The 12760-nt window shown below is 38.5% G+C and overlaps 1 protein-coding gene across 3 annotated transcripts in view; it reads right to left on the reverse strand.

The window, feature by feature from the left end:
- Window positions 1–12760, reverse strand: part of LOC134528283 (uncharacterized) — a 316931-nt gene that overhangs the window by 6778 nt on the left and 297393 nt on the right. For all 3 annotated transcript variants that reach the window (XM_063361777.1, XM_063361778.1, XM_063361776.1), the window contains exons 2-3: window positions 7197–7509; window positions 5234–5530 (exon numbers count right to left, since the gene is read on the reverse strand). In XM_063361777.1, the coding sequence (XP_063217847.1) occupies window positions 5234–5530; window positions 7197–7496 (597 nt within the window). In that variant the 5' untranslated portion in view covers window positions 7497–7509. The remainder of the gene's footprint in view (window positions 1–5233; window positions 5531–7196; window positions 7510–12760) is intronic.

Below are 12760 nucleotides of genomic sequence, written 5' to 3' on the forward strand. Positions count from 1 at the left end.
AAGATTTTCTCGCACGGTGGTTGGCCGGTTCTCGCACGCTCGGCTCAGGCGGAACGTGAAATGAGTCATGGTTTTTGTGCGTGCAGTCGGCGTTCATCGATTTATAAGACGTAAGCACGTCAAAAATAAAAATTAAATATTATATATATATACACACACACGAGGACTCGTGTGTGTGTGTGTGTGTGTGTGGTTGTGTGTGTGTGTGTATTCAGTCAATATTTTTTTGCTCACTTAAGAGGTTCCGATGAAATTTAATATTTAAAAAATATGTCAAATTCGGTTGAAATATGTTTGCAGCCACACAATCTATATTTAGTCCTAATTTATATATTTCGCAAAAAATAAATAAAAATATGCATCGTATAAACATATATTTTTAAATTTAAAATGTATTTATTTTCAATAATTTATAATATTAAATATATTTTTCGTGATTTCCATGATTCTTGATGTTGGGAAGATTGGTTTAAAAAAAAAAAAATTGTTCATGGAAATACGCCATTGAATTGTTGACACTAAATGTCATTGAGAAACAGTCTTAGGAAGTTCGTCTGGGCCGTCATCGTGTTATCCAGAATATACCTATGTTGAGTTTCATCACTGGGTTCCCTTTACATCGCTTCATTATTTTTGTGTTGTCTGAATCATCTGTTTTTGTATCATCGTTGGGTTCGTTTTTGTGTGTTTTCTGTTCTTCTTAGCACTTTTTCGTCCGTTGTCAAGTACATTGTGGCTGCTGCACAAATGCGTTATATATATGTATATATATATATATATCTTTATATATATATTTCTTGTGTGCGTGTGTATGTCACTCCTCCTAGACGGCTGGACCGATTTTGATGAAATTTTTTGTGTGAGTTCACGGGGATTCGAGGATGGTTTAGATTCACAATTTGGTCCACTGGAAAATGTTTATTTAATTAATTTTTTATTTATAAATTGTTTTTGATCTTTGAATGGTTTAGGTTTACAGTATATATATATGTGTGTTGTGTATTTATTTGTGTGTTGTTGTTAATCTTTGGATGGATTTTATGAATTGTTGTTATTACATTAAAATTAAAATAGAATTGGTTATTGAGATCATTATATTATTATTTATTGAAAAAACATTTTAAAGTGTAATTAAAAATATAGTTGCAAATATGTGAGGTGCAGTATAGAAGTGAGTATTTTACATGATTTTTCGTGATTTTAATTATGTATACACGTGAATTCAATACCAATCAACTTAACCTCCAAATTTAAAATGTCAGTTCTCATTTTATTCTACATATTAAAATGTAATAAAAAATATACATTGTACAAAATATGTAAGGTGCAGTATCAAAGTGAGTATTTAACACGATTTCTCATTACTTTTAATTATGTATAGACGTGCATTCAATAACAATCAACTTAACTTACAATTTTAAATTGTTGGTTCTCATTTTATTCTATGCAACTTATGACGTATTGATGTCTCTTTGAAAATAAAAATATAAGTTTGTAAAATAAATTATAACATTTATATAATTTAAATTACTTATAGTAATTATATTTTAAAGTATATTTAAAATTGAAGTTTTGTATTTTTTAATTTATAGTTTTTTTTTTAAATTATGATTTTTGGATTTACAACGTTTGAACAGGACACCGTCTGTCGGGTCCACTTTGAATTGTGTGTTCAGGTGGATTTAAAAATTGTTTAGATTCACAATTCAAGCCGATAAATAATATTTTTAATTAATTAATTAATTAAATTAATGTTGTTGTTGAACGTTCGATGTTTTACATAGGATCCGGTCGGAAGCGCTGTGGTCGCGTTATCGAATATTCAAAAATATTTTATTTTTATTTCAGTTCGACCCGGCAGATGGTGCTGCGATTATATTCAGGGAAATTTCCTGTAAATTTTCAAATTTAAAACGTTTGAACAAAACAACGTCTGTTGGGTCCGCTAGTATATATCTATACCTATATAGTAATCTTACTTCTAAAACTTCGTAAGTCCAGATTTTCCCAGTTTTATATTCCGGATGTGTTTGGTGTATTTTGTTTTCATTTTTTCATAGTGCATATGCTGATAAAACCTCGTAAGTCAACTCTACTTAGTCTCTTTTCTATTCACAAATTATAAAACCTCGTATCTTTGTCAGTCGAGACCGTGCTCCAAAAGCTCAGAAGTTCTCCTGTAAAACTGACTGAAATGGAGTTACGAGGTTTTAGAAGTAAGCCGACGATATATATATATATACACACACACACACACTCACTCACATATATGCGAGTACTCGCCAGAGAAGTGCAACATCTAACCTCGGTAACGAAAAAAAAATTCACTTCCAATGTGAATGACGGACACGAAATTTAACGTAGAAATCTTTAAAATAATGCCGAGCGTGATTAATATCTACACCTACACAAATTGTGTATTCAACAAACTTTTCGAAACGCGAATCACACGCAGTTTCCGCATCCTCCGCTAGAATTCGCTGCCGCAGCAGCTACGTCGACCGTCGAAATCATTTGATTAGCGGAACGAAGTTTTAAGCTCCGAAAAAAAAAAAAAAAAAAACCGAAAAATACTAAACACCGGTTTTGGATCCGATTTTAAACAAGGAATTTGATTTAAATACTGTCCATCTTGTTCAAATTCACTCAAGTTTCTCTTTGTCTTTTGTAAACTTTGGTTCGCGCCATCAGCCACAGATTGGAAACACCTTTCCGTTCATTGACTTCACTTCCGTCGCATTCAAGAAATTAGTTCCGCCAAATGCCGTTTACCGAGAGCTGAGATGTTACACATCAAAAATATTCTTAAAAATAAGGTTTGCATGTGTTTATGTACGTGCGTTAGAAACTGCACTTCTTTAGCATGATTAAAAAAAAAGAATATAAACTTAAATATTTTTGTTTATATTTATTAGTTTGCAATTTTACACAAACATGGAGTCTTTTTCTAGCCTCGTCAACAGTCTAGGCGGGTTTATTAAAGCTAGCCTAAGTTTATTTGCAACATGAACATGAGAACAAATTAATTTGCTCGTTTTTGAGATTAGATCTTTCAAAATCACTAGCTAGTAGGTACTTCTTTTTACAGCTTGAGGATGAAATTTTAGTACGAAACGGAATACGCGCGCACCAAGCAAAGGAAATTAATATAATATTTTAATATTAACCTAATAGCTTTAATTACTACTTAGTACGTACCTATTTTAAATGCTGAAATAAGATAACAGTTTCTGCCATTTGGTTTTCTTTATATTTACTTGTAATTAATTAGCAAAAAAAAAATGTTTTTGGAACAAACATGGCGTAGACGATATTCGCCATTTTGTTTTTTCCCATTAGTATGACAAACGCTATCCTCTACACTGTTATGTAGACCAGCGTTCCCAAAAGTCAGGGTCACAGGGGTTCCGTGGGTCAGGACGAATGTCATATAGGGCAGGCACAGTTATTGTCAAATAACTTTCTTTGAAAGAGTTGGGGTTCCACCAAAAGAAAAGTCGATCATAGGATTCCCTGGCTGAAAAAAATTTGAAACCGCTGATGTAGACTATTAACACTGCTGCAAGGGTTTCAAGATTAAGAGGGTTACCAGACAGGCGAGGAGCACTGAAAAAGAGGGCACTCCAAAAATCTAACAAAAATAAAAGAGAATTTTCGATAGTGCCATGTTGTGTTAAATATTAAATGCTCTGCATTTTTTCTTTTGCATACTAGCGAAAAGTGAACAGTCATAGCCTTTATTCAAATATTATAGTACATGAAATTAACATTAATAAACAAAAATTAAATATAAATTAAGTAATATATGTGAGGTAATACAAACTCAGTGGCATGCAAACAAAACTGTAAACATATTTTCTAACTCGTCTTAGGATATCGTTCTCACGAAATCTACTTCAAACACATTATAGGTTTTTTTTATTTCACTCTTTGAACGAGGCCAGTATATAGGTATAATAATATGAAACTCGGACGCGATATTTAACGTGGAATCCTTCAAAATAATTCCGAGCGTAATAAATATTAGTTTTTCCGATTACGTATCAAAATTTCTAAACGCAAATCACACACTCACTTTCTGCGCCCACCGCTAGAATTTGATGCATGAATCGTAAACGTCGCTTGCCGCCAAAATGAACAGATAGCAGCACCAAACAAAATGTAAATTTTAAACTATTTGAAACAGCTCCCATAAAAGAAAGAAAAAAAAAGACTTGAAAAAATCCGAAACCCCCGGCTTGGTCATATTTTTCGACTAAGAAATTTGATTAAAGTATATGGCCCATCTTTTTAAATTCCATTAATCTATTAATACTTTAAAAATTACCTTTGGCTTTGTGAACTTTTATTCGAACCCATATAGGCTACCTCAGATGACACCACCGTGGTTGCACATTTCCGTTCACGCGACTTCCATTCCATCCGCGAGATTACTGCTCGTACCAAATGGCGTATACCGAGAGCTAAGATGTTACACATAAAGAACCCGGCGTAACTGACCAAATACGGACAGCACATGTCCCCATATGGCCCTCCATATTCGATTACAGGCCCTGCACCCAGGATCGGAGACGGGGACCCTCCCCCCCTCCCCCCCAATTTTATAGTCACGTGCTACAATATAATTGCATAACATTTCTAGAGTGTTATTTTAACCTGTAAATACATGGGTATGATTATGGTTACTAAGATTTACTTATAAAATATTCAATATGTTTTTTTATATATTTTGTAAAAAAATTATAATGGTTAAACGTTTAAAGAAACAAACAGGCCCGGGCCCTGGACCCAGGGGTCTAACTAGCCACACCCTTGTAGGGGCCATGCATCTCCCGTGTCCCGACGACATGAAGTTGTAAGGCCCATAGTTGAGCAATCTGGTTGTTACAAGATGTTACACACAAAGAAAAGGGGCTCTATAACCCGACGTAACTGACCAATACGGACCGTGTCCCAACGACATGAAGTTGTGTAACCCATTGTTGAGCAATCTGGTTGTTACAAGATGTTACACATAAAGAAAAGGGGCTCTATAACCCGACGTAACTGACCAATACGGACCGTGTCCCAACGACATGCAGATGTGTGGCCCATTGTTGAGCAATCTGGTTGTTACAAGATGTTACACATAAAGAAAAGGGGCTATATAACCCGACATAACTGACCAATACGGACCGTGTCCAAACGACATGAAGTTGTGTGGTCCATTGTCGAGCCATACGACTGTACGCACCTTCCTCTCGGCGCTCGCCTCGCGCACGACGATCATGGAGAAGACCCGTGTGTACACCAGGTCCTGCACGCCGTACGAGATGGTGTCGATGGCGTGGGTCCTGGCGCCGCCTCCGCCGCCGCCCCCGGCCCCCAGCGGCCCCAGGCTGACTCCGTCCCGGGACACGGTGAGCCGCACCAGAGGCAGCACCGCCCCCGGGGGCAGGTCCTTGGCGGCGGCCACCAGCGCGTCGACGGGCCGGCGCGTGTGCTTGATGCCCCACAGGCCGCGGGCGTCGCGCGACCCCAGGTACTTCACCTGCGAGGCGGACACCCTCACATGCGGTCTGCGCGTCCATCACTTGCGGTACTGCCATTCCAGTGATTCAATAACCTCTTTAAATAGTATTGGTGGCATCAATTGTGGTACTGCCATTAGACCAACTATTAATTCATTCAGTAACCCCTTTAAATTATATTGGTGGCATCAATTGTGGTACTGCCATTAGATAAATTATTAATTCATTCAATAACCCCTTTAAATAGTATTGGTGGCATCAATTGTGGTACTGCCATTACTCCAATTTTTAATTCATTCAGTAACCCCTTTAAATAGTATTGGTGGCATCAATTGTGGTACTGCCATTAGATAAATTATTAATTCATTCAATAACCCCTTTAAATAGTATTGGTGGCATCAATTGTGGTACTGCCATTACTCCAATTTTTAATTCATTCAGTAACCCCTTTAAATAGTATTGGTGGCATCAATTGTGGTACTGCCATTAGATAAATTATTAATTCATTCAATAACCCCTTTAAATAGTATTGGTGGCATCAATTGTGGTACTGCCATTACTCCAATTTTTAATTCATTCAGTAACCCCTTTAAATAGTATTGGTGGCATCAATTGTGGTACTGCCATTAGACCAATTATTAATTCATTCAGTAACCCCTTTAAATAGTATTGGTGGCACAAATTGTGGTACTGCCATTAGACGAATTATCCATATATTAATTAATTCAGCCAAACCACGACGAATTGGTGGTACCAGGCATGGCACTGCCATTTGGACCATTTATTCAATAACCCCAAGAAATTTTGGTAGCACCACTTGTGGTACTTCCATTTGACCATTTATCCATTCATTCAACAACCTCGCGAAATATGGTGACCCATAGTTTTGGTACGACCATTATACCATTTATTCAATCATTAACCCCTATAAATAATATTGGTGGCACCAATTGTGGTATTGCCATTAGACCAATTATTCATATATTAATTCATTCAACCACACCACGACTAATTGGTGGTACCAGCCATGGTACTGCCATTGGACCATTTAGTCATTCAGCAACCACAATCAAATTTTGGTAGCACCAAGTAGTGGTACTGCCATTGGAACAATTATTTGTATATTAATTCATTCAAACACACCACGACTAATCGGTGGTACCAGTCATGGTACTGACATTGGACTTTTTACTAATTCATTTATTCAGTAACCCCTATAAATAATATTGGCGGCACCAATTGTGGTATTGCCATAAGATCAACTATCCATATATTAATTCATTGAACCACACCACGACTAATTGCTAGAGACCTGCAAAATTCGCGGATTCATTCGGTGATAGCCTAGAATTCAAACACATATACCTCTTAGATAATTTTTAAATTGGCTTGCTGTTCATCTGGACGAATCTCAACCAGTTAGAAGGATCGAATCACAGACAAACCAGCTGCAGACGACTTACAAGTCGGCAGCCAGTGAACTTGCGTTATTTTCCCGAGTGCACAGGGGTATGCGCAGTCTATCCTGAAGGCCATCGAAACCGCGAATTTTGCAGGTCTCTACTAATTGGTGGCACCAGCCGTGGTAATGCCAAGTAACCCCGGTGGCACCAGTTGTGGTGCTGCCGACAGATAGTTGTTCATCCATTCAGCAACCGCACTGCCACACGACGGTTAAGTGCTGACCTGGAAGCTCTGCGGCAGCTGGTCGTCCTCCTTGGGCTGCTGCGACGCCGACATCCTCTTGAGCAGGCTGGTCGCCTTGCTCACAGTGCTCCTGGTAGTTCCTGCGGCTGGCGCGGGGGCGACTGCGCGCCGTCCCTTGTCCGCGGGGCCGGAAGCGGCGGCTTCCTGTTCCGGCGGCGGCGGCCCCCCTGCGCTTCCGGCGCCGCGCAGCCCTTCGCCCTGGACGGCGCGCTCGAGCACGCCCGAGTCGCGCCGGACGAAGCCGAACTCGTCGTCGCCCCGCTGCGACCCCTCCGCCATCTGTGCGCCGCGCCTGCAACCAGCGGGCTTCCGATCAAACACCGCGAGGACTCCGGGCACGTATGGAATCCTTCTTATTCACAGACGAGAGAGCCGAACGCATTGATCGACTTAGGGACACCTGTATTTCGCGAATACATTTCGTGTCTAGGTACATCGGAAAACGCTGTAGATTTTTTTTCTTGTAGTTATCGGCTGTGGTCGGCGAGAGGTGTTTTCCCGCACTTGACGGGGCCAATGGGAAAGTGGATACCGTACTGCTGCACGCACACGATTCGCCATTACTCTAAGAAAAAGCTACAGTGTTTTGTGACATACCTTCACACTAAATGTATTCGCGAAATACAGGTGTCCCTACTGATCGTGCATCTTCGGTTTTTTTTTGTTCATTGTAAATAAATATGGCGGTGTTGATAAAAGGATACTGATGGTCAATTAGATTAGGTTAGCTACATTATAAATACTTTAAAACATCGTGAACGGTTGATTTTGTTAGGATAGCTACATTAAAGATACGGAAGAAAAAAAACATAAACTTCGGGGAACTTCGGGTTTTGGCTCTCTCGTCTGTGAAATGAAAGGCTTCCCGTGCACGTAACAACCCTGTCGTCCACCACTCGGTAACAGTCGCATTGAATACAACCCAGTCCTATTTTATTTTTTATTTTTTTATTGAGAACTATAATTTACTGGCCTATCAACTGTTTTCACTTGACGTTGAGTTGTGGGACACTTTGTATACTATAAAACAATTTTTATGGGAACGACAACTGCCGTAATTTTGTACAAAATACTTCCAGATTGATACATAAATTATAGTACTGGGAAATCTTGGTCGAGTTTATTAATGGGAAAAATCCAAACAAAAAATTAAAATATTCAAACAATTTTCGCTATGTGCAATATTATAAAAAAGGTTTAATCGTTAATTTTAGAATATTGATACCATATAGGATACTATTTACATTAAATTTTTGAACGGTTTCAGTGGTTTGTAGAATAATTCAGAGGTTTCCAGAGCATTCCGGATGAAATAGGTACTTCGAAATCTACCTGCTCCTGATGGCTATGCCGAAAGGTATTTTTTTTAATGCGTAGCATTCACTCTGAATGGTTGGACCAGCACGATTCTTGTGGGTGATGAATGCACTGTTGTATGCAGTCAAAACTCGTGTATTATATGGGCAGAAACTTTCTTGTAAATTAAATGTTTGCCAAATTTTCTAGGTATAATTGATTGTGTATTATGAAAATAAAAAAATTAAAGCTTTATAACCATTTAGCATACTTACATGTAAATATGTGTACCTAAAACAGAGTTCCTGAGGAATAAAAATATATATAATGAGTTAAGCACATAATTTGCTAGTTTTTAAAGTATGAAATACAAATTTTTATTTTTTTACTATACCTAAAATTTAGTGTAAATAAATAATGTTTTAATAAAATAATGGATTTTAGGGAATTGAGACATGCACAAGTAAATATAAAGAAAATATTGGGTGTCACTAAAAAAAATATTTTTCTGCACAGATTTGGCAGGTAATAATCCAATTAGGCCGCCACGTCAAATTTGGTTTTGAAATAACGGAACACAGCCAGGTAACATGCCAACCGATTTTATCTTATCTTCTCCCCAGCGAAAGAATGTCGACATTTCAGAAAACGTCACATGGTTGTCTTGATACTGTTTTTTTTCTTCTTTTCTGCAGCGTATAATCGATGTGAAGGGTACCGTTTTAGGTTACAAAAAAATAATTCTAGAAGCACTTTATGCACATTGTAATATTTCTCAAGTATTCCATCACATCCAGTAGACAGAAATATTTGAAAAGAATGGCATACACACAGCTGAAAACGAAAGTAGGCTGAGAAATGTATAAAAAGGGAAGGGATATTTTTTTATAATTCAGCCTCTTTCAAAGGGAGGAGGGTCTATAGTGCTAAACAAAAATAAACGATAACATAAGGAAGAAATAATTTATTCATAAAAACTGTAAAACATTTTTCTAACTACAACTCATTGCTCCTTATTTGCGAGAAGCTATTGGCGGTGAATGCTTAGCACGGCTAATACATTTAACCCGTTTTCACCATGTTTTAATACAATACTAACGACCCGCCCAGACTTCGCACGGGTGAAATATGCTAATAAAGAAAATGAAACAAGTATATAGGAATAAAAAATAAGTTTTAATGTTCAGTTATTTATTTAAATGGTTATAAGTATGTCACAAATGAAAATCTTCTCTTCTCTAGTTTCTAGTCTCTAGTCCTTCTGTTTCATCCTTCCATTTCAAAGCAGAGCAATATTCACAGACAAGACATTGTACCTATTGAAACGCCAGAATCATTCTTGTATTCAATACATAAGAATCGTAATTCATTACAGAATCCAATTTATTTGTCCACAAATTAATCGCCCTCTGAGATCTATATCCATCCTTGTCACGACTAAGACGAAATTCGGGTTCAATGGAGGATTACTCTGGTTCTCTAAGACCTATGTCTATCTCAGTCAAGACTAAGACGTAGTACACGTTCAACAGACGTTTCTCTAATTATTCTCATAGAATTACTTTCTCTCCTATTAGGCAACCTGATTTCCTTTCCTTCTACGTTTTCTGCTTGCATCTCTGGTACTACGACGTATATATTTGGACGACTTCTTCGTGGCATAATTACATTGGAAAAAAATAATAACTTAAATATTAGAATAAATGAAGTTTTATCAATAAAAAAAAACTTAAATCCACAAATAATCAACATTACCTCTCATAAATCAATAACCTGACATTTGAAGGAATTCACTATGTAAATAAATAAACAAAATAAATTATACTAACTCGAAATTCCCCGCTGCTTGAATCGTTTAAAGAAATTACGTTACATAACCTACAAATAACAGAAAAATCCGTTAAAGGTGCACGGACGCGCAGACGTCTGACTCGGGATAAGTGAAATAAATACCGTGTTCCTCGTGGCACGCGGCCACGGACACACATTTCACGCGGTGCGGTAGTCCGACGAGCTGCCGTGTTTGTTAGCGCGTCCTCTCCCCCGGCGGGGCGCCTTCCGACACACAATGGTCGGTTACGGACTGCTGCAGACGGTAGGTAAGGGAGGGGAACTCGCGCCGGTGTTTGGAAGAGCAGCGTCGAGGGGGGGGGGGGGAATTGGGAGGGAGGGAGAGAGAGAGAGAGAGACGGTGGAAGGGCGGAGCTGTTACACACACACACACGGCGAAGCAGGTGCGCAGGTAGCCCAAGCACGCTCACGCCATGAGCAGAGTCGTTCACAATTATAAACACACGAGTGAGTGCGCAGTAGTTATATGCACACGGCTGTACGAAATCAGTTCACAATTGGATTCCCACACGCCGATCTTAGTCAATGAAATTTCGCGAGGTAATCCGACAAATATATCGGTAATCCTCGTAAAAAATGTTTTTAAATATTCTGGTAATTATTCCGGGACAGCTGAACAGCAATCTTTGAGAACAGTCATTTCATAAAAATTCTTTAATTTAAGTTATATAGGTAACGTTAAAATTTTAGTGAATAATTCTTACCTCGTAAAATATTCATACTTTTTTTTTAGTTAAATTTTTAGCTCACTGCGTTTTGCAGTTAGAATAATTTGTATTTAAAGCAGGAATTACCTGATTTATTTCCTAAACTAACTAAAACTAAGTGTATTTGGGTGGGGTCCAAGTTAGGGAGGAGACTAAGTGCGTCTTAGACCGAAGCCTATACGCCTTAATCATGCAGGGTGTTATCCATGCAGGAGAGGTAGCATGCATCATGTACTAGGAGGGGGATTGGCCAGCCATGGCTGCGATTGGCGCCATGACTAACTCCCCTCACTGACTATCCTAGACTAAAACTAGATAAGTTGGGCCCAGGTAAAACCTGCATAGGCACAGGGAAAACTGTGGACACTTACATGCGGGATGCAAAATTTCATGCATTAACTTCAAGCAGGTTGACTACAGGAAACAGTGGGATGGTTCAGGAAGAAGAGTTGGACAGAATAGAAATAACAGAAATATTCATGTAAAATTAGAGATATTTATAAATTTATACATTTACATGAAATAGACTGTATAACTACAAAATATTGTTCGCAACAATACTGGATACGGATTCTTACCCGGTAATTTATGCATTGTGTTGTCCCGTGACCTCCATTAGTTATAGTTATTTGTAAACCGTTCCCCAAATAGCTTTCTAGCACTAACTGCGCACATTAATAAGCATAATAAAACAAAATTAAATCTAATTATTGAATATTCTATTATCCTTTCAACAAATAAAAAAAAATAATAATGCTTGGATGAAACATCAACAAAAATAATATTATGCGCCCATTTTCGTAACAAGTAGGTTCAGTATCATCTCTAAAAACGTATTTCATAAATGCAATAATAAACATTGCCACGTGTTGTAGAAGTTACAATTCATTTCCTGTAGTATTACAAACTATTTCTTGACAACTGGTTTCCAAGGGAATCTTTTGTATAAGTACAGATTTTTGTTTTGTGCAGTCGGGGAAAACAGGTTTGGAAAGGATAGCCGAAATTAATTTCAGTTTTATTTATTAACTAATAAACACACAATTTCTTAGATTATAACAATCTGAATGAATGAAAAAAACATATTCATACAGTCATAAGTTAGGCTCGAAAGTGGCTCCATTTACTGCTCGTCTCAACACGCACCTCGGTCCGCGACGCACTGCCTCGCACCACTCACTCGTCCGTCGCGCCGCGGAACCGTCCCTGAAGCACTAATATTCACACACGAAGCCCGTCTCTCGTCGCCCGCTATCGCTCGCCAAAGGAGGTCACCCACCCCTCTTCACTTCACTGCGTTCCCAGAATAGCGGCGTCCTGGTTACGCCACTCCGCGCGGGGCTCTGGGGACCTTCCGAGCCCTCAAGGGAGGCAGAGAGGCCCTCGAAAAAAATGGGAAGGCGCTGGGAGAGGAAGAATTTTTTTTTTGAAAAAAGAGGGGAATAAAAGAGTATGTGAGGGGGTGAGGGTTACGAAGTTGGTTGTCAGACAGCGAACGCGCTAATGGAAGGTCCATGTACCTGTAGTATGCCCACTCCAGGAGAGAGGGGTAGGGGTCTCTGAGAATCCCGTAGACTGGCCCTCCTAACTGGCCGGCCTCGTATTTAGAAGCCTCGTAACAGTATTGATTGAAAAAAAAAAAAAAAAACTGCCACACAAATCGGCATGAGGGATTCGTAAATTCAACAC

Source organism: Bacillus rossius, chromosome 1 (genome assembly GCF_032445375.1).
Source record: "Bacillus rossius redtenbacheri isolate Brsri chromosome 1, Brsri_v3, whole genome shotgun sequence".
NCBI classification, from domain to species: domain Eukaryota; kingdom Metazoa; phylum Arthropoda; class Insecta; order Phasmatodea; family Bacillidae; genus Bacillus; species Bacillus rossius.